The sequence below is a fragment of the Elephas maximus genome, chromosome 5, assembly GCF_024166365.1.
Source record: "Elephas maximus indicus isolate mEleMax1 chromosome 5, mEleMax1 primary haplotype, whole genome shotgun sequence".
In the NCBI taxonomy this organism is placed as follows: Eukaryota; Metazoa; Chordata; class Mammalia; order Proboscidea; family Elephantidae; genus Elephas; species Elephas maximus.
In genome coordinates this window covers 156,804,291-156,824,777 of record NC_064823.1, presented here as the reverse complement: position 1 = coordinate 156,824,777, position 20,487 = coordinate 156,804,291, and the positions used below count along the sequence as shown (strand labels likewise).

Genomic DNA, 20,487 nt, shown 5'->3' with positions numbered 1-20,487 from the left:
ACCGGGACAGGCATGGATGCTCGCCTGAGACTGCCAAGCCCTGGGTTCTGGGCAACAGCAGCCAGGTAACCACCCAGTGGCCCCCCGTGACTGCAGAGCCCTGGTGACGAGCGTGCGTCACCCAGGCCTGCAGCAAGGGGCCTGGGGACAGCACAGAGGAGCGTCCAACAGGGTGGTAGATGTGAGCACAGACGTTGGACCCCCAGCAGATGAAGGCACACCATTCGAGTGCCCGATGGCACCCTGTTTTGTGGGGACCCAAAGGTCAGGGTCAGGAGAGACAAAGCTCAAATCCAGGGCACACTCAGCTACTCCAACGGCGTCAGACCATCAGAACGCTGACATCATGGCCCTGAAATCGAGGTCACTGCTGGCTCAGCCAGGGGCGGTGGCCAATCCCAGGGCGTGGACAGGCAGGGGGTGGCCGTGGCATCAGGGAGGCTCACAGCTAAGCCGGCTGGCCAAAGCGGAAGCGAGGTGTTGGTGTGGAACTAATCTGTCCTGGTCCCCGCCATGAACTTCATGACGTGTCAGCCACAGAGCCAGGAGCCGCCAGAGGAGTATAAACTGTGCAGGCACCACCAGCAGAAATCATGGACGCGGACCTCTCCGCACCTCTACTTCCCCATCTATAAAACAGGCCATACTACTGGTGCCTACCACTTGGGGACAGTCGCTGGGGGGGTTAGATGAGCTAACAGAGACACAGAAAGTGGCCCGCCATGGGGCCAGATGGGCCCTTCCTTGTGTAGTTGTTCTCCAGGCCCAAGAGGGAGTGTTGCGGGGGTGGGCAGGAGGGGATCTACATCAGATGACGCTTCCATGTCCGCAATGACCCCACAAAGCCACTTCACCTCTCCAGGCTTGCATTCCATCTATTGAGCAAGGATGGTCCCCAGGCCAGCCTTCTCCGATCCACACGGTTGTCAAAGAGATCAAACAGGGTGACATACACCAGTGCACTGGAGCTGAGGGGGTGTGAACACCTGTGCCCCCCGGCACAAGCAAACTGCTCGCACATCCAGATTGGACCACCACGATGTCTCCCAAAGGACTCCTTTGAATCTGCGAGGAAGACCACCATTTTGCCTTCTCTCATCCGACACAAAGAAGAAGCTTCCAGAAGATCAATATCCTACCTTGTTCCCCAACCAGTGCAGCTGCTTCCACCCTTAGAAGCCACCTAAACCTTCCTCCCACCCAGACCTGACAGGAACCCCGCCCCTCTCAGCAGCCGTCCCTCCCTGGAGAACCATCCAGAACAAGGCTCCCCTCTCCAGCTCTTCCAGCAACACCACTTACAGAACACACTGCCCCACCAATCCTGAGCCTCAGGATGGCAGCAGGAGGCAGGAAGCATGGGATTAACACAAGGGCTCTGGAACCCGACCGTATAGCTGTGACTGCACTGTGACTCAACCTGCCCATCTGTAAAATGGGCTACACTAACAGAACCTACCTCCTGGGATGGATTACTGGGAGGATCAGCCAGATGCCCTAACACATGACAAGAGCTCAGAACTGTCATAAGTGCAATGCGTTCATCTTCTGTTATTTCTGCTCCTTCTTGGAACAGTTACTTAAAAAACATAACGTTTTGTGTTTTTTCATACGTTTATAACCTTTGCCTAAAACAAAGCTTGTGTGTGGATCTCCCGTTATAAAAATAAGTAATACCCAATCATTTTGGAAGATGAAGAAATTACAAGGTTGAAAGTTGAACACAGAACTACCATACGACCCAGCAATCCCAATCCTAGGTCTTCACCCAGAAGAAGTGAAGGCAGGAACGCCAACAGAAACCCGTACGTCAGTGTTGGCTGCAGCACTTTTCACGATGGCCAAAAGGTGGGAACGACCAAAACGTTCATCAGCAGAGGAATGAATAAACTAGGTGTGGTACACACACACACAATGCCTCTCAGCCATAAAGAGAAATGAGGTCCTGATACACGCCACCTCATGGATGAACCTTGAAAACAAGCTAATGAAATGAGCCACTCGCAAAATGACAAATACCGTACAGTCTCACTTGTATCAAGTAAGCAAACTGATATAGACCAAAGATTATAAACGGTTACGGGGTGGGAGGGAGGGAAAAGGGGATTTTTTTGTTTGGGGGCATTGGGTTTATGTTAATGGTCTTGGAAGGATTTGGAAAAGGATAGCGAGAATAGTTGTACTACTTGAAGAATGTAACCAATGTGACTAAATTATACACGCAGAAATTGTTAAGACAGAGTATGTTTTGTTATATATCTTTTCACCACAATAAAACGAAAAGCAAAACAATAGCCCCCTGCAAAGTTAACACCGTGGCCTGTACCCGGAAGCTGACCAGCGTCACATCCTGTTCCAGGCGCCCCACGGTCAGCCCGCAGCTCAGTGGGCTTCAGGGGGCAGGGGCAGCATCTCACCCCTCCAGGGCCGCTTACCTTAAACCTCTCGGTGACGCCCTCGGCGATGCTGACGGTGAACTCGGCTATTTTGGGAGGACGCGCCTTGCCCTTCTTGCGGTCCGGTTCGTACTCGGTCTTAGTTTTCACGACCACCTTGTCCAGAGATGAGAGAAGCCAACAGTCAGTGGCACAGCCAGATGCGTGGACACACACATCGCTCAACAACAGGAGCTCTGGGAGCCATTTCATCAGGAAGTCATTTGCAAAAAGAATGAGAAATGCGGCCACTTATTGGCAATCTCCCCTGAGCAATGCTTCCAGGGAAATTACCCAAGAACAATTCTTCCGGCAGCTCCGGGAAGGGAATATTATAACTGAGGGTAGAGGAGTTAAGCTCATTGTCCAAGGTCACGCAGCTAAGAGGCGGCAGGACGGGGACCCAGCCTGACGCCTGACTCCTAACCCAGTGCTCCTTCCACCACTCAGGGCTGAATCCCAGGGAGGTGGGAGGGTGTATGTTGAGGTCTCACTGGTGTTTCTATGTGAGAACGTGGCGAAGTACACCGGCCATTTCACACAAGTACAAGGCTACCGTAAGAGGAATGGATAAGCAAAATGTGGTGGTGTTCATTTTGATCAAAGATTCCATAGAAGAACTATGATCAAAAGGGGGAAAATGCAGAACAGATTTTCAAATTCTCATGGAATTCAGATTTCCTGTAGCTGTGGAGGCTGGATGAACCCCTGAAACTACTGCCCTAAAATAATCTTTAAACCTTAAACCAAAAATATCCCCTCCAGTCTTCTTAAAACCAAACAAGTTTAGCTTGACTAGTGAAGAATGTCTGCCGTGAGCATTGTGCTCTTTTGAGAACTATCTAAATGGGATCAAACTGACAGCAGTAACTTGAAAGATTAGACAGGAACCTTAGGGGACAGTGAGTTTGTTAATGGGGAGGGGACAACTCAGAAAAGGAGGGTGAGGATGATTGCACAACTCAAGGAATGTAATCAGCGCCCCCAAGCTGTAATGTAGAAAGTTGAATTGGTGTGTCTGTGTATACTCTCAACAACGAAAATAAAGAAAATATTCAAAAATAAACATAAAAGTAATAATTTAAAAAACGGCATTGTTTTGTGCCATCGGAGTCAATTTCAACACATAGCAACCCTATAGGACAGAGTAGAGCTGCCCTGTAGGGTTTCCAAGGCTGTAATCTTTACAGGAGCAGATCGCCGGGTCTTTTCTCCCACGAAGCAGGTGGTGAGTTCAAATCACCCACCCTTCAGTTAGCAGCCAAGCACTTAACCGTTGCATCCCCAGGGCTCTTTTTCAAAACTTGGTACCTATATACTATGGAATATTATGCCGCCATAAAAAGAAAAATGAAGTCCTGATGCATGCTGCAACACAGATAAATGCTGAAGACATCATGCCGAGTGAAATAAGACAGTCAAAAAGGACAGATACTGCATGATCTCACTTACGTGAAATAAACAAATATATAGAAACCAAAGATTATTAGGGGGCACCAGGGGTGGAAGGGAGTGGAGTGGAGGGTTTTATTGGGGTGGGCACTGAGTTTATGTTCATGGTTGTAGAATATTTTGGAAAAGGTGTAGAATATTTTGGAAAAGGATAGCAAGAACAGTGACCCAACATGAAAAATGTAATCAATGTCACTGAATTGTAAACATGGAAGTTGTTGTGCTCGTGGAGTTTGATGTATATATTTTCACAACAAAAAAAGAGGAAACAAAAAATAAGAATGTGGCCCTAGGGGCAGGCGGCCAAAGGAACAGGAACGAGCTGGTGGTTGGTTCCTTGCCTCCACTCCCACCGTCCTCCTCTTGTCCAAGCCCTCCTGCCCTCTCACCTGTTGCTGAAACAGCCCCCAAAAGGGGCCCCTGCTCTTCTAACCTCTCCACACTCCACTGCGAAGGGGGAGAGGCTTTTCCAACCTGGCAGCCTGCCTCGCCAGTCCCCAGCACACCCCTCCCTGCATCCCTGTGGCTTTGGATGCAGCCCCAGGTGCCCTTCAAGGCTCACCTCCTCACCATCACTGCCTGGATCACCCGTGTTGCCAGGGACTGATTACTTCTCAATCTCCCACTGGGCAGGAGGCCCTGGAGAGCAGCGTCAAGGGTTATATAGGTCCCCACAGGGGTGGGTGCAGAGACGGTGCCCAGATGGCACAGGGCTGGAGGGACCCAGCCGTCCCTGCTTGTCCTCCCTGAGTGACAGTGCCCTCAACTCAGTGGCCACAGTCTGGAGGAGTCCCTGCTCTCTGTGAAGGTGGGACCCAAGACTGAACGAGGAGAAGCCACACATCAGGACGGGCAGCCCTGGGCGGACACTGGAGGGACGCTCACTGAGCTGTTACCATTTTGCCTTCTCTGGTGCTTCACAAAGAAGGAGCTTCCAGAAGCTCGATATCCTACCCTGTTCCCCGACCAGTGCAGCTGCTTCCATCCTTAGCAGCCACCCAACCTTCCTCCCACCCAGACCTGGCTGGAACCCACCCCTTTTCCCACCCTGGAGAACCATCCAGAACAAGGCTTCCCTCCCCCAGGCGCCTCTAGCAACACCACCTACAAAATGCACTGCCCAACCAATCCCAAGCCTCAGGATGGTGCCAGGAGGCGGGAAGCACGGGATGAACACCAGGGCTCTGGAGCCAGACCACCTGGGTTTGGATCCCGGCTCTGCAACGTACAGCTGTGACTGCACTGTAACTCAACCTGCCCATCTGTAAAATGGGCTGCATCAATAGAATCCACTTCTCAGGGTGGGTTTCTGGGAGGATTTGATGCCTTAGTACATGGCAAGAGCTCCTAACTGTGTCTGGCACACCATTGGGAGAGAAATGGAGAATAAAGTGGTCCATGCCCCATGTCACTGAAAAATACCGCCAGGAGCCATATGCCTCGTGACCTCACACTTGGCCTCCCTCCCCGTCATTTCTCGACCCGTGGCTTGCCCACTGTGGGCAGGGAGGGGTGCCAGAGCAAGAGTCAGCCTGAGTGTTCCCCGGAGGTGCCCATCTCTCGAGGCGGCGCTCGGGCATCACGCTGCCGTCCTCAAATCCCAGCTGTTTCTGCTTCGCCGGGTGACCTTGAGCTTGCACTTGGCCAAGCTGAGCCCAGGTGTCCTCGCCCATGAAAATGGAAACATATCAGCGACTGGGGACAAGGGAGTCCACGGGACCCTCAGCCTGTGTCTGGACTGGGTCTATGTCCATGGACCAGGATTTATCCGTCTGCTACTAGCAGGCTGGGTGACCCTGGGCAAGTCCCTTAAGCAATCTGTGCCTCTGTTTCCACAGCTGTAAAATGGGGTAACAGCAGTAGTCATTGTCAGACTACAACAGCTAGTCAGACAACTGTGGTTAGCTGCCATAGGGCTGGCCCTCGACTCATGACGATCCCGTCTGCAAGAGAACAAAACGCTGCCTGGTCCTGCGACCCCCATGATAGCTTGCAGATCAGACCACTGTGATCCACTGACTGATTTTCAGAAGTAGATCGCCAGGCCTTTCTTCCTCATCCATCTTAGTCTGGAAGCTCCGCTGAAACTTGGTCAGCATCCTAGCAACATGCAAGCCTCCACTGACAGACAGGCGGCGGCTGCGCGTGAGTTGCATTGGCCGGGAATTGAACCCTGGTCTCCTGCATGGGAGGCAAGGCTCTACCACTGAACCACCACGGCAGAGCATTAAAGGTATTTAAACCTGTAAAGCACGTGGAATACTGCCTGGTGTATAATAAGCCCTCGACAAACGCCAGGTAAGCCTGCCGCTAACACTTCTGCTGACTCCATGACAACGGTCTCCAGGGGCCGCCAGCGCCTCGATGCACGTTCTCAGAAGGCTTCCGGATTCCCACCGTAGCTGCATCACCAGCCCTCGGGAGACCTGTGCGTTGCCTCCTGGAACCCTGGCTGCGAGCAACACTCTGCTGTTGTTCTGGTCAGGAGAAGTCTCGTGTGAGAGATGTCTGCCTCAAGGTACGGAGGATCAACGGGCACTAGCAGAAGCTTCTGCATTCGGGAGAATCGTAACCAGCAGCTAAGTGACCTTGGGCGTGTCCTGGAAACTCTGGGACTGTTTCCTCATCAGTCAACTCAGAACTCTTCTAGCCCAACCATCGACCCCTGCTGGAATTCCCTCCTCTGAAGCATCCCTGGCCCAATGGTTGCTAACTGAAAGGTCAGCGGTTCAAACCCACCAGCCACTCCACAGGAGAAAAGACCTGGCAATCTGTTCCCGAAAAGATTACAGCCTAGGAAACCCTATGGGGCAGCTCTACTCTGTCACATGGGGTTGCCGTGAGTTGAAATCAACTCAGCAGCTCACACAACAAAGCATCCCTGCCAGGTAGCCACCCTTTGTTTGAATGCCTCCAGGGACAGGACACTCGTTACTTCTCAGAGCTGTTTACAGTACTCCTGGACAGCCCGATTGTTAGTCAGGGAGTCAGACCTGCCTGACACCCTACTCCCTGGTATAAGCCAGCTGTGCACCAGACTGTTTGGGAATGAAACAAGCAGAGGGAGAAGGAGGCGGCTCAGGCTGAGGAGGGAATCACCTGATAAGGTGCTGCCTAGGGACACAGCATTGCTGGCAGAGGTGGCCACCACTCCTCGGCTGAAGGGCAGACAGCCGGGGGCGGGGTTGGAGGGGAGGGGGCAGTGGGGCCAAGCTTGGCTCACTAGGCAAGTCTGACCCCTAGGAAGGGAGGGGACCCTCCCATAATGCCCAGCCTGGGCCAGCCTGCACCCTCGATGCCCAGGGTGGTCTTACCATGGCTGGGGGTGGGGGCACAGGTGTGACCAGCCCATCCCCCTTCCCCAAGCTGAAACACCTGGCTGCCATTGCTCCGGTGTCCCATACCCAAAACTCAGACAACAGAGTTGGGGGCGTGAAAGTTGGGAAGCTGAGTGAGCCTTTCAAAGGGTCCACACTGCGAACAGCAGAAGCTCCAAACCCCTAAGAATGGCCCACCAGGGGCAATCTTCCACCCGGTCCCTGCCCCCTCCGTGAAGCCAAGTCCCAGCGTCTCCGCCAAGGACCTAACGAGATGATCGATACAGACGCACTTCACCCAACAAGGTGACCATTTGTGGCCGGGGTAGTTTTTAAGGAGCAGCAAGGTGGCCAGAATGGATGCTGTGTTTGATTTCAGATCTTGACGCAATCATCTAGACTTTTACACGCCTCATTTACCTTTCCGTCTTGAGAATACCCTTCTTAATGGACAGAAACTACCTGACTGCATGCTGTATTCAAGAAAAGGGGATTCTTTAAATTCAGCCAAAACATGCCTCGGGGAAGATGATGCTGAAACGTGTCCACAGTTCCACAGATACTCCGGCGAGGACAGGAGGAACAAAGCGAGGAAGGGGCTCTACCGAAGGGCACACAGCGCCAGCATGGAGTGCGGGGGGGCCGGGTGTCTCAGGAAGGGAATGGACGGGCAATGAAGGCCCCAAGGAGGGGCCACCCGGCCAAGGAGACGGCCGTCCACCTTGGAATGGGCAAGCGGGCCAGAAGCTGCACCCCCTCAGGGCCTCCACTGACACAGAACCCCTGATAGGATGGGCCGGGCCGGGGCAGGAAGGAAGGGGGCAGAAGTTGCGGCTGAGGGGCAAGGACTTCGTTCAGACAAGACTCCCAGGAACATCACGAAGGGCTCTCTCCCAGCTCCATTGTCAGGAGGAAGCTGTCACCTAGGGGAGGAGGCCCCCCATCACCCAATCCCGGAGGACGCTGCCTCCCGCGCCGCCCGCCCCGCGCAGCCCAGCTCCAGCCCCAGCGCACGCGGCGTGCTTCTTTTGTTGCCGCCGCCGCCGCCCGAGATTTAGGGGTGCGCACCCGGCCGCGCGGGGCTGCGGCGGGGCGGAGGCGTTGGGGAGCCCCTTACCTTATCCGGGGGCGGGAACTGCAGCTGATTGACGTCCAGGGGCGTCATCAGGGGGATGGTGTCGAAGCCGTCCTCCAGCAGCACCTGCTTGGTGCCCTTCTCCGCGAAACTGTTCCCCAACTTCACCATCTTGCCGGGGGACCGAGGCTGCCGCCTACAGAGCACAGGGCCGGGGGCATCATCGCGGGCAAGACCCGCACCCACCCGCCGCCCGAGGGGGGATTCCCCGCCCCCGACCCCGCGTCCCCGGGGCGTCCGCGCGCTTGCCAGCCCCGCCTCGCTCCCGAGGGTCGTGTGGACACGGCGGTCACCGCCCGATAGGAGGTGGCGTGCTCCGTATGTACAGATCCCACCTCGCTGGACAAAAGCGGCCGCGCAGGGGTGCCCGCGGCTAGAGGAGGGGGCGCCGCCCTTGCCCAGCCCATGTAGACGTGTCCGTAGCCCTGGAGCCGTGCACCCCGGCGACCCCCACTTCCCCCGCGCCCCAACCCCGCTGGGGAGATGGACGGCCCCTTCCCCGCGCTCCGGCCCGGCGCTCACCCTCGCCTTCTGGCAGGTCTGGCTCGAAAGCTCGGAGCTCCGCGTCGCCCGCTCTGCGCGCAGCAATGGCGGAGGCGGTGCCGGGCGGCGGGCGCGCGGAGCGATTGGGCCCCGCGCGCCCCTCCCCGCGCCCCCCCGCCCTCCCGGGGTTAATGGGGCGCGGGCGGGGGGACGCGGGGCGCAGCGGCTCGCCTTGACGCAGCGTGCTTGCCGAGCGCACAAAGGACAGCGGCTGGGGCGGGCGGCTCCCCGGGGGACCCCCGCCGCCCCAAGCGGGGGAGGGGGGGGGAAGGGGAGGGTAGCGCACCCTGGAGACCCCGCGCCTGCCCGGAGCGGGGTGGAGGGAGGGGAGCGCCCTGGGGATGCACGCGGGGTGGAGGCTCCGAGCGGCGGGAGGGGCACCGCAGGGCTGGAGCGCCAGTGCGCCGGGCTGGGAGCGCGGGGTGCGGGTTGCGCCATCCTAGGACGGCGGCCGTGGAAGAAAGTGATTAGAAGCAGGGGAGGGAGAGGGGTCCTAGGATTGAACCAACCCTCAAAGGTGTGGGGGAGGGTGAAAAGAAGGTGCGCGGACCTGGGCGTGCCGAACATGGGTGGAGGGCTTGGGGAGATTCCAGGAGGCGGTGGGCGCTGGCAGAGACCTGAGCGTTTTCTGCGTGCGATAAAAAAGGGCGCGCCTGGGGATGAAGGACAAGTGTGGGAGCTGAGGGGGATTGTCAGTGTTGCGGGGGTGTGAGGGGCGCCCTCCGAGCGCTGGGCTGCGGGTGACCGGTGGGGGGCGCCCCAGGGTAGCGGAGGGACGGCATCCAGGGCAAAGGGAGCTCCTCGGTGGAGTCTGATACCGGGACGGGTTTCCTGGCCTGGTAGGAAGAGAAGGGAGGGGTCCCCCTACTGCAGCCCCAGCATTGGGCATCCCGGGAGGGAGGGGCGGTCCGAGGCCTGGAATGAATTAGGGGGTGCTGTCGCTGCTGCCCAGATCAGGGCCGCGTTTTGCAGACCTCGAACAAGCCCGGCCGAAAGCCTTCCACATGGAAAACCGCGAGGGGGCCGAGGGAACGCGACCAAACGTGAGTGGGATCCCGGCCGCGAGGCAGTTGCCTGCTTGAGCAACTGGGGAAACGGCGCCGGGCCTGCGAGGGCACGGAGTAGACGTCCCCCAAAGTCCTTACCTTCGCGCTGGGCCGGGGTCCCCTTTGCACCGCCGAGGCCCGGCGTATCCTATCAGCCGGAACCCCGAAAGAATCCCTGAATAAGCCGAGAGGGCAGGAGCACCGCTGCTGGGAGCGCTCACTATGCCCTAGGCCCAGTCTAGGAAACTGCGGCACGCCCTCGTTTTCAAAATCCCCACGAGGGCTCCACAGCCTTTTACAGGTTTCTCGTAATTCGCCCTGGTGGGCTGAAGGGGCTTTGGACCGAGGATCAGCGGGCTAGAGCTCAGGTCTTAATGGGAGGCTATCCCTTGGCCAGCCGCGGGACAGCAGGGATGGAATGCCCTAGCTTCTACCGCAGGCCCCCCCGGGCCAGCCCGCCAGCATCCTGGTGGCCGAGGTACCCACAGGGCCGATCCCCAGGTACAGCCTCTCCCCAAGAGGTTCGGTGTGCAGCACCACGGGAGCCACCTCCCAGACACTTCAGCCCCTTCCTGCAGCAGGTGAGGAAGGAAAGTTAGAAGCCTGCCTGCGCCTGCAGGTCCTGACTCCCCAGGCACGCGCGCTGGGGACTTACCTGGGATCTGACTCCACCTGTCAGGAGAGACCCTGTGGGCCTCAGGGTAGGAGTGACTGTGTCCCCTCTCAGGCCCAAGTTTTTTACAGAACTCACCACAGGCCACACCGATATGCTAAGGCCAGAATCCCACATGAGTAGCAACGGGTGGGGCCACCCTGGAGTCTGTGCCACCCCCTCCTTCTCTCTTTATCAGAAAAAAAAAACAACAACAGTTACTATGGAGTCCCTGCAGAGTCATGGCGATCCCACCTGTGTCAGAGTAGAACTACACTCCACAGGGTTTTCAGTGGAGGATTTTTCAGCAAGTAGCTCACCAGGCCTTTCTTCCAAGATGCCTTTGGGTGGACTTGAACCTCCAACCTTTGGATTAGCAGCTGAGAGCATTAACTGTTAACTTTTTTTTTTTTTCATGGTGCTAAATATATGTTCAAAGAAAACAAAACATGGAGAGAGTAGAGCACCTCAGACTTCAGTACCTGTGAGCATGAGGAGGCAGGAAAGGACACGGCGTGTGGGGAGCACCCAGGCAGCAAGCCAGAGCTCAGGCTTCAGGAGTCTTTTGGTTACACATTTTGTGTATAAACAGAACTTCCAGCAAGTGGAGTGTTTTTCTTTGTTTTACCTTTATTCTCTTAATGAACCACTCAGCAGTTCCTAATTTTCTCAACGTGTTTCTAAGATCCATTTTGTTCTCACCACGAGGCTCTTGACCTTGTATAGAGAGATGGGGGTAGTGAGCAAGAAAAGAGGTGGACACAAGGCTCTGGTGGGTGACCCTCCCTGGACCCCAGTTTCCTCGTCTGTAAATGGACAGGAGTGACCACAAACGTTGTCTTTTTTTTGTTGCTGTTGTTCCCAGCTCCAAGATTTGGGGTATAAGAAGGAATGATTTAAACAATGCTCCCCATTTCAGCCCCATTTTGGGGTTGCAGGTCAGAGTGCTGCTGTTTCCGGGAATGGATGGGTAGACAGCCAGCAGATGTTGCTTCTAAGGCGAGATAATAATCTCCTGGTGCTGGAGCTCACAGTTTTCGTCGCCTGCCCATTCTTCTTGCAACCCTGGCTGTTTTCAGATGTTTGAACCTGCCCAACCCTAAAATTAAGAACATTAGAGAAGGAAAATATTTCAGACAAGAAATTGTGGCCCTATATAGGTGGAAGGAAGGAATCCTGGTGGCGCGATGGCTAAGTGCTCATCTGCTCACCAAGAGGTCAGCAGTAAGAGCCCACCAGCCCCTCCTCGGGAGAAAGATGTGGTACTCTGCTTCCATAAAGATTACAGCCTTGGAAACCCTGTGGGGCAGTTCTCCTCTGCCCTGTGGGGTCGCTATGTGTCAGGGTCAACTTGATGATACACAACAACATAGCTGGAAGGAACTTGAAAGGATAGCCTGTGACCCAGAAGTTTCCATCAGCAGGGGGTGGAGAGGAAGAAGGAGAAGAAGCCCCTCAGCCCCCCAACAGGGGACAAGGGGAAGTACATATGTAGTCCCAAAGAAGGCACCCAATGTCTTTTTTTTTTGAGGGGGGTGGCCAGGGAGGTCAAATTCAGAAGATAAAGCTCCATGAAGTCTGGGCTGCAGGTAAGTGCAGGTAAAAATTAATCTGGGATCAAGGGATTTTCAGAGGTTGGGTAATACTGTAGTTCCACACCTCCATTTTATAGCTGGGGAAACTGAGGCCGGCCAGGAGTAGGGTGCACAATTGCTGGGCACCCAATAGAGAACTAGACTGTGGTCCTGGGCTTCTGGCTTTTTCGTTTTACTCCCAGGTAAGCAGCGGAGCTTTGCAGACAAGCCAGACTGCCCTCCACCACACCTATTATGGATTGAGTTGTGTCCCCCAAAAAGATCTGTTGACGTTCTAATCCCCAGTACCTGTGAACATGACCTTGTTTGGAAATAGGGTCTTTGAAGATGCTATCAGTTAATATGAGGTTGTATTGGAGCAGGCTGGATCCTAATTCTCTACGTTGCTGTTGTTCGCCGCTGTGGTAAGCGGTCGGCCCCCGACTCGTGGCAGCCCCACACACAACAGAACAAAATGCTTTCCGGTCCTGCAGCATCCCCATGACCCCATGATCGGTTGCAGATTGGACAGGGCGACTCGTAGGGTTTTCATCAGCTCATTTTCAGAATTAGATCGCCAGCCCTTGTCTTAATTGGAAGCTCCCCTGAAGCCTGTTCAGCATCACAGCAACACGAGCATCCAATGACAGATGCGTGGTGGCTGCGCTTGAGGTGCGCCAGCCAGGAATGGAGCCCAGGTCTTCTGCACAGAAGGCAAGGAGTCTACCGTGAACTTCCACGGCCCCTTAATCCTATATGACTGGTGGCCTTATTAAAGAGAAGAAACGCAGAGGGAAGATGGCCGTGAGAAGAGGGCGGCAGAGATGGGTGTGAGGTAACCATGAGATGAGGAGTACGGGAACCACCAGAAGCTAGGAAGGGCAAGGGAGAATCTTCCCCAGAGCGGACAGAGAGAGCATGGTGTGGCCCACGCCTTGAGTCCACACTTGGAGCCTCCAGAACTGTGAGACAATACATGCTTGTTTGTTGCACCCAGTTTGTGGTCCTTTGTTCCAGCAGACCCAGGACAGTAATTACCTGACCTCTGCAGCACTGTCAGCCCCCTGGAGGCCACAGTGGTACTGGGTGGGCTGCTGCCCTTGGTCTCCAGAGCCTCTCCCACCATCTCCCCTTCTCTAGACCGACACTGGCCTGTGTAGACCACGGCCCACTTCAGTGGGCTTCCAGGTCCTCTGGACAGTGGTGGCTTCCTCCCCTGCCTCCCACAGCTTGGCTATGTCACTCAACGGAAGGTCACTCTCCTCCCAGACAGCTGTCACCTGTCCCCTTCCCCCTTCCAGTCCAGGGGTGGTACCAGCTCCCCCACTGCAAGCTCAGGCTACCGGACCACCCCTACTGGGCCCCCACTCCCTGCCCACACCTTTGCCTCCTCAAATGATCCCATTTTAGGATGCCACCTGCATCCTCTTGGGATCTTGACTGCCACAGATAAGACAAGGACATTTTTTGCTCCCTGCCTGGACCTGCCCTCTAGCCTCTCGTGACCCTCCTCCAGGGTAGAGAATCCGAGGATGCTGTAGCTGATGAAATACTTTCCCTTCCATTATTTTTTTTTCCTTTTTCTTTTGTTGTTGTTGGGTGCCATCGGGTCAGTTGCGCCTCACAGCGACTCTACGTACAACTTTACAAAAATTCGGAAGTCGAAGGAGCAAATATGCTAGACCTGTTTTACAGATAAGGTAACTATAATAACTAGCTGAAGTGACCACAGTAATATTAGCTAACGTGTAGTGGGGGCAGTGGTGGGGCAGGGGTAGAATTCTCCCCTTCCATGCAGGAGACCTGGGGTTCCATTCCCAGCCGATGCGCCTCACACACAGCCACCACCCGTCTGCCAGTGGTGACTTGCATGTGGCTATGATGCTGAACAGGTCAGCGGAACCTCCAGACTATGACAGACTAGGAAGAAAGGCCTGGCAATCTACATCCAAAAATCAGCCAATGAAAACCCTGAAACCCATCAGTCCGATCCACAGCCGATCATGGGGATGGGCCAGGACCGAGCAGTGTTTGGTTCTGTTGTGCATGGGGTCACCACGAGTAAGGGGCCGACTCGACAGCAGCTAACAGCACAGAGGGATGGCGACAAGGCACCAGAGTTTATATGCACTTTCTTTCAATCCCCTCAACCACCCTCTGGGGTTGGTTCTTTAATTCTGCCATCTCTCAGATGAAGCAACTGAAGCCTGGGTGGTATGTAGTTGCTGCTATGGATTGAATCGTGTCACCCAAGAAGATACATTGAAGTCCTAACCCCTGTACCTGTGCACGTAACCCTGTTTGGAACTAGGGTCTTTAAAGATGTCATCAGTTAGTTTAACGTGGGGTTATACTGGAGCAGGGTGGGTCAAACCCTGTACGACTGGTGTCCTGATAGAGGAGAAGAAGAGACACAGATACAGGGAGAGAGATGAAGGACGTTACGTGATACTGCAGCTACAAGCCAAGGAACACCTGAAGCTACCAGAAGCCAGGAGAGAAGCAGGAATGGATTCTGCCTCAGGGTCTCAGAACGAACCAACATGGCCAACATCCTGATCTCGGACTCCCAGACTCCAGACTGTGAGACAATACATTTCTGTTCTTATGAACAACCCCGTTTGTGGTATTTGTTAGGGCAGCCCTAGGAAACCCATACAGTTATTAGGATTGTTGTTAGGCGCCGTCGAGTTAGTTCTGACTCACAGCAACTGTATGTACAACAGAACAAAATGCTGCCCGGTCTTGCACCATCCTCACAATTGTTGTTATGCTTGAGCCCATTGTTGCAGCCACTGTGTCAATCCATCACGTTGAGGGTCTTCCTCTTTTTTGCTGACCCTCTGCTTTACCAAGCACAATGTCCTTACGATAGACGGTTGTTACGATAGAACTCAAAGTCTGCCCCATTTGTAGACTCCTAACCAAGCTGGAAACCCTGGTGGTGTAGTAGTTAAGTGCTATGGCTCCTAACCAAAAGGTCAACAGTTTGACTTCACCAGGTGCTCCATGGAAACTCTACGGGGCAGTTCTACTCTGTCCTATAGGGTCGCTATGAGTCAGAACTGACTCGATGGCAATAGGCTTGAGTTTTTTTTGAACCAAGTACGCAAGGAGCCCTGGTGGCACGATGGTTAAGCACTCAGCTGCTAATGGAAAAGCCGGTGGTTCAACAGCCCCCTAGCAGCTCCTCCACAGAGAAACCCTGTGGGGTCACTATGAGTCGGAATCAACTCAACAGCACCCCAAAACAACCGACTATGCAGCCCCTCTCCCCTCGGACCCAGGCCCAGCCCCACCCCAGGCTCATGACGTCGAAGGTGAGAACTTAGCTCTGCCTCTGGTGTTTCCTCCCCCGCTGTAAACTCCACTAGGGCCCCGAAAGGGGGAGGGGAAACCCCCTACACCTGAATATTACGCTCCAGTGTACGCCAACCAGAGCTTGTTCCCCGTGCGGCTCCTTCCTCAGTGGTAAGAGAATCCTAGTAACGTTGTGGTTTTGGGCAAAGCACAGCCCTTGCTGGGCCTCAGTCTCCCTTTCCATTAAGTGTGGGGGTTGGGCTAAAATGACAACCTAATTCCCCTCCAGCATAAAGGTGCTCCTCTCACTTGGGTCACCGTCACCATGACAAGAATGTTCCAAGATAAATCTGAACCAAAATTATTTAGGGCACGTGGAAGTCAAGCCAGCTGTTGCCTGTTACCTGGGGAAAAAATGACAAGGGCCATATAATTTAATTTGCTCTTTCACCCCGTCTTTTTCATAAACATTCCAATATGACCCAGCACCAGCTAAGTACCAGGTTTCTAGCTTGTAGCAATAACTTGTATTAAATTATTTAACTGGCAAATGATTGTAAAAGCACTTTGCCACAATAAAGAACCGCAGCAAGGCCGGGTTCTAAGGACGATCATAGCGCTGCACGCTCGAATTAATTATTGAATTTTTTAAAGCCCTGCAGATAAAAAAAAAATTATTGAATTTTTTAAAGCCCTGCAGATGGATGAGCGCAATTCATCCCACGCTTGGTGGAGCCGAGGTCCCTGGGAGAGTGCTGAGAATTCACGGGTTCCCCGGAGCGTGCTGGAGATTACACAGCCAAAAGCTCAGCTGCATTGCAGGCAGTTCAGCCGATGACCTAATGGGGCATTTCCGTCAGTCATGTCCACGGCCGGCCGGGCAGCTGGGGCTGGGATTTTAGTAGTTGCAGTGCCCCGAATTAGCAGGAGGGCCCTTGGCCAGCGTGGTGCACAGGCCAGGAGCCGTCCTGGGGCTTCGGGATGTAACATGATTTCTCTCTTTTTAACATTCGTCATTTATAACCTCTCCATTGGGCAGATGCCCCTCATTTCTCTGTCCAGCTAGGGAATAGAAGCGGGGACCCTCAGGAGAGGATTTTCTAAGGTTGGTGTTGTTTACCCCTCCCAGTCTCTGAATGGTATACTTCTCCTCATTTCAGATCAGGGTTGCTCCAGAATGCAAGGCACGTTTCTCTGCCTTTGGAAACAGAGGACATTGAGAAGGATTTCTCCTCTTCTTGCAGAATCAGTCATCTTTATGCACATCCGCTGCTCAGCTGGGCTGGGTGCAATGGCTGGGACTGAGCTGGGCTGGGTGCAGTAGCTGGGATTGAGCTGGGCTGGGTGCAGTGGCTGGGATTGAGCTGGGCTGGGTGCAGTGGCTGGGACTGAGCTGGGCTGGGTGCAGTGGCTGGGATTGAGCTGGGCTGGGTGCAGTGGCTGGGATTGAGCTGGGCTGGGTGCAGTGGCTGGGGCTGAGCTGGGCTGGGTGCAATGGCTGGGGCTGGGCCAGGTGCAATGCGTGGGACCAGATTGGGCTGGGTGCAATGAGTGGGGGCCGGGCTGGGCTGGGTGCAATGGTTGGGACTAGACTCTGCTGGGTGCAATGGGGGGGAACCAGGCTAGGCTGGGTGCGCTGGGTGGGACCAGGCTGGGCCAGGTACAGTGGTTGAGATCACGCTAGGCTGGATACAGTTGCTGGGACTGGGCTGGGCTGGATGCAGTGGCTGAGACCAGGCTGCACTGGGGTACAGTGGGTGAGGACCGAATTGGGCCAGGTGCAATGACTGGGACTTAGCTGGGCCAGGTGCAATGGGTGGAGCCTAACTGGGCCAGGTGCAGTGGGTGGGGATCCCTTGCCACAGTGAGCATCCTCAAGCTGCCAGTATTGCTCAGTACTTACGTCTCCACCTGGGTCACCTTGCCGGCAGCAGTTCTCACCACTCACCCCACCGCCCTTTCCAGCTTGCTGGCTCTCATCCACTGTGGTGGGGAAAGCAACCACCAACTGTGGCGGAATGAGGTCTGAAAGGAGCCAGGAGGCTCTCCAGCCCAAAGAACCTCCTTAATGCTTTCACACTTTACATTTTAATGTGCTCTGTATCTTTTTTTATTGTAGTAAAATATATGTATAATAGAATTTGTCATTTGAACCATTTTTAGGTGTGTAATTCTTTTTTTAATTCAATTACATGTAATTGAAATTGGTGTGGAATTTAATTACATTTGCCCTGTTGTACAACCATCACTACTAATTCCAAAATTTTTCATCATCCGAACAGAGCCCTGTACCTATTAAGCACTCACTCCCACTCCTCTCTCTCCCAGCCTTTAGTAACCTCGAATCGCCTTTGGGTCCTATGAGTTTGCCTATTCTAGACATTTCACTAAGTGGAGTCATGCGGTATTTGTGCTTTTGTGTCTGGCTCCGTTCACTCAGCATAGCGTTTTCATGGTTGATCCATGTGGTCACATGTTTCAGAACTTCGTTTTTCATGGCTGAATACTATTCCGTTGTATGCATAGACCACATTTTGTTTATCCAGTCATCTGTTGATGGACACTTGGGTTACGTTGTTGCTGCTGTTGTTCGTGGCTGTGGAGCCAGCCCCCATCTCATGGCAACTCCCCGTGCATAACAGAATTGAAACGCCACTCAGTCCCGCACCATCCCCATGATGGGATGCAGGTCGGACCACTGGGATCCATAGGGCTTTCATTGGCTGATTTTCAGAAGCAGATCACCAGACCTTTCTTCCTAGTCTGTCTTTAGCCTGGAAGCTCCACTGAAACCTGGTCAGCATCATAGCAACACACACCCCTCCACTGACTGATGGGTGGTGGCTGCGTATAAGGTAGATTGGCCAAGAACTGAACCCAGTTCAGCTGCGTGGAAGGCGAGAATTCTAGCGCTGAACCACCAACGCCTCACACCGGGGTTACAATATATTACCTATTTTTACTTCCTATGCATTAAAAAAAAAAATAGCCTTCTAGAGTTTTCAAAGCATTTTCCCAAGTGTGAATGTCCACAATTAAAGCTCAGTAGTGAAGGTACGATTATAAGGATGGTGCAGGACCAGGCACTGTTTCGTTCTGTCGTATGTGAGGCTGCTATGAGTAGGAACCGACTCGACGGCGCCTGACAACAGTTGAAGGTACCTGCTCAGTGCTGCTGTCCTTTCCAAGTGGTCTTCCCAGGACAAGGTGGGGACAGGTTCTGCTAACTCCTGCTCAGAGCCCTTCCCAGGACACAGTGCTTCTCCTGAAGTACCCATTGCTGTCAAGTTGATTCCAGCTCATAACGACCCCTATAGGACGGAGTAGAACTGCCCCATCGGGTTTCCAAGGCTGTAATCTTTATGGAAGCAGACTGCCACTTCTTTCTCCTGCGGAGTGGCTGGTGGGTTTGAACCATTGACCTTTCGGTTAGCAGCCAAGCACTTTAACCACTGTGCTACCAGGGCTCCTGGCCCGCATCTTGGGTTTTGGAATCCTAAACCTGCATTTTACACCTGGAATGGAACATAGAGGGGATCAGGCCAGGGCCAGTAGACCTGTTGCCATCAAGTTGATTCCAACTTACAGTGCCCTCATGTTGCCATGTGTGTCACAGAAGAACTGTACTCCACAGGGTTCGCATAAGGTCTTCAGAAGTAGATTGTCAGGCCTTTCTTCCAAGGTACCTCTAGGTGGACTCAAACCTCCAGCCTTTTGGTGAGCAGCCGAGTGCACTAACCATTTGCAGCACCCAGGGACTCCCAGTCCAGGGCAGTAGTTTTCCATGTGAGGCCCCGGACCAGCAGCCTCAGCCTCAGCTGGGAGCTTGCTAGAAACGCAGACTCTCAGGCCCCACCCCAGACCTGCTGAGTCAGAAACTGCCTTTTAGCAAACCCTCCGGGTGATTCTGTTGCACGCTCAAGTTGCAGACTCATTGGTCCTGGGTTTGCAAACTGATACACAGTTTGTAGGCTAGGCTATATTTGATTCACAGATGTGCTTTGCCTGTATATGACTTTTTTTTTTTAATTGCCTTTAATTGACAATATTTTAAGTCAGGCGATTTCACAAAAAATTTACAATTTCCTGCTTTCTTTTAACAAGTTGGGACATTTGACAACAAAGTCATTCCCATGTGGACCAAATCTGCTACATCCTTCACCCCTAGCTCCACCCCCTACCATTTGGTGGGGGGTTCTTGGGTGATACAAATGGTTAACGCACTCAGCAGCTAACCGAAAGGTTTGAGGTTCCAGTCTACCCAGGGGCACCTTGGAAGAAAGGCCTGGTACCTACTTCAAAGAAGTCAGCCATTGAAAACCCTTTGGAGCACGGTTCTTCTCTTAGGTACATGCGGTCACAAGAGTTAGAATCAGCTCGACAGCCGCTGGTACCAGTCCAGCCCCTGGCAGCCCCAGGCGTCCCTGGGCTTCCAGATGCACCCTCAGCCCAGGCTCTAGTCCACGGTTACATGGCCATCTTCCCTCTGTCTCTCTGTGTCTCTTCTCTTTTGTAAGGACACCAAAACCAAAAAACCCATTGCCATCAAGTCAGTTCCACCTCACGGTGACCCTGTAGCACAAAGTACAACTGCCCCACAGAATTTCCTAGGCTGTAAATCTGTATGGAACCAGACTGCCACATCCTTCTCCCGAGGAGCGGCTGGTGGGTTTGAACCACCAACCTTTCTGTTAGCAGCTGAGCACTTAACCATTGCACCACCAGGGCTCCTCCATAAGGACACCAAACCCGTTGCCCATGAGCCAATTCTGATGCACAAGGACACAAGTCATAAGGGATCGAGACCCACTCTATCCAGTATGACCTCACGTTAACTTAACTAATAATGTCTTCAAAGACCCTATTTCCAAACAAGGTCACGTTCACAGCCCCCAGAGGTTAGACTTCAACATATCTTTTTGGAGGACACCATTCAATCCATAACAAGGGTCGTCGTGAGTATCTAGGAAGTTACTGTCTGGTTTTTAGCGGCTACTGGTGCCTGGTGCATCGTGCGTGGTCTGGGAATGAGG

The 20,487-nt window shown here is 53.8% G+C and overlaps 1 protein-coding gene across 1 annotated transcript in view; it reads right to left on the bottom strand.

Moving 5' to 3' along the window:
* Window positions 1-8,957, bottom strand: part of NSG1 (neuronal vesicle trafficking associated 1) — a 30,678-nt gene extending 21,721 nt beyond the window's left edge. Inside the window, exons 1-3 of the mRNA XM_049886516.1 lie at window positions 8,862-8,957; window positions 8,322-8,475; window positions 2,436-2,552 (exon numbers count right to left, since the gene is read on the bottom strand). Of these exons, the coding sequence (XP_049742473.1) occupies window positions 2,436-2,552; window positions 8,322-8,450 (246 nt within the window). The 5' untranslated portion in view covers window positions 8,451-8,475; window positions 8,862-8,957. The remainder of the gene's footprint in view (window positions 1-2,435; window positions 2,553-8,321; window positions 8,476-8,861) is intronic.
* Between the last annotated feature and the right edge of the window lie 11,530 nt (window positions 8,958-20,487).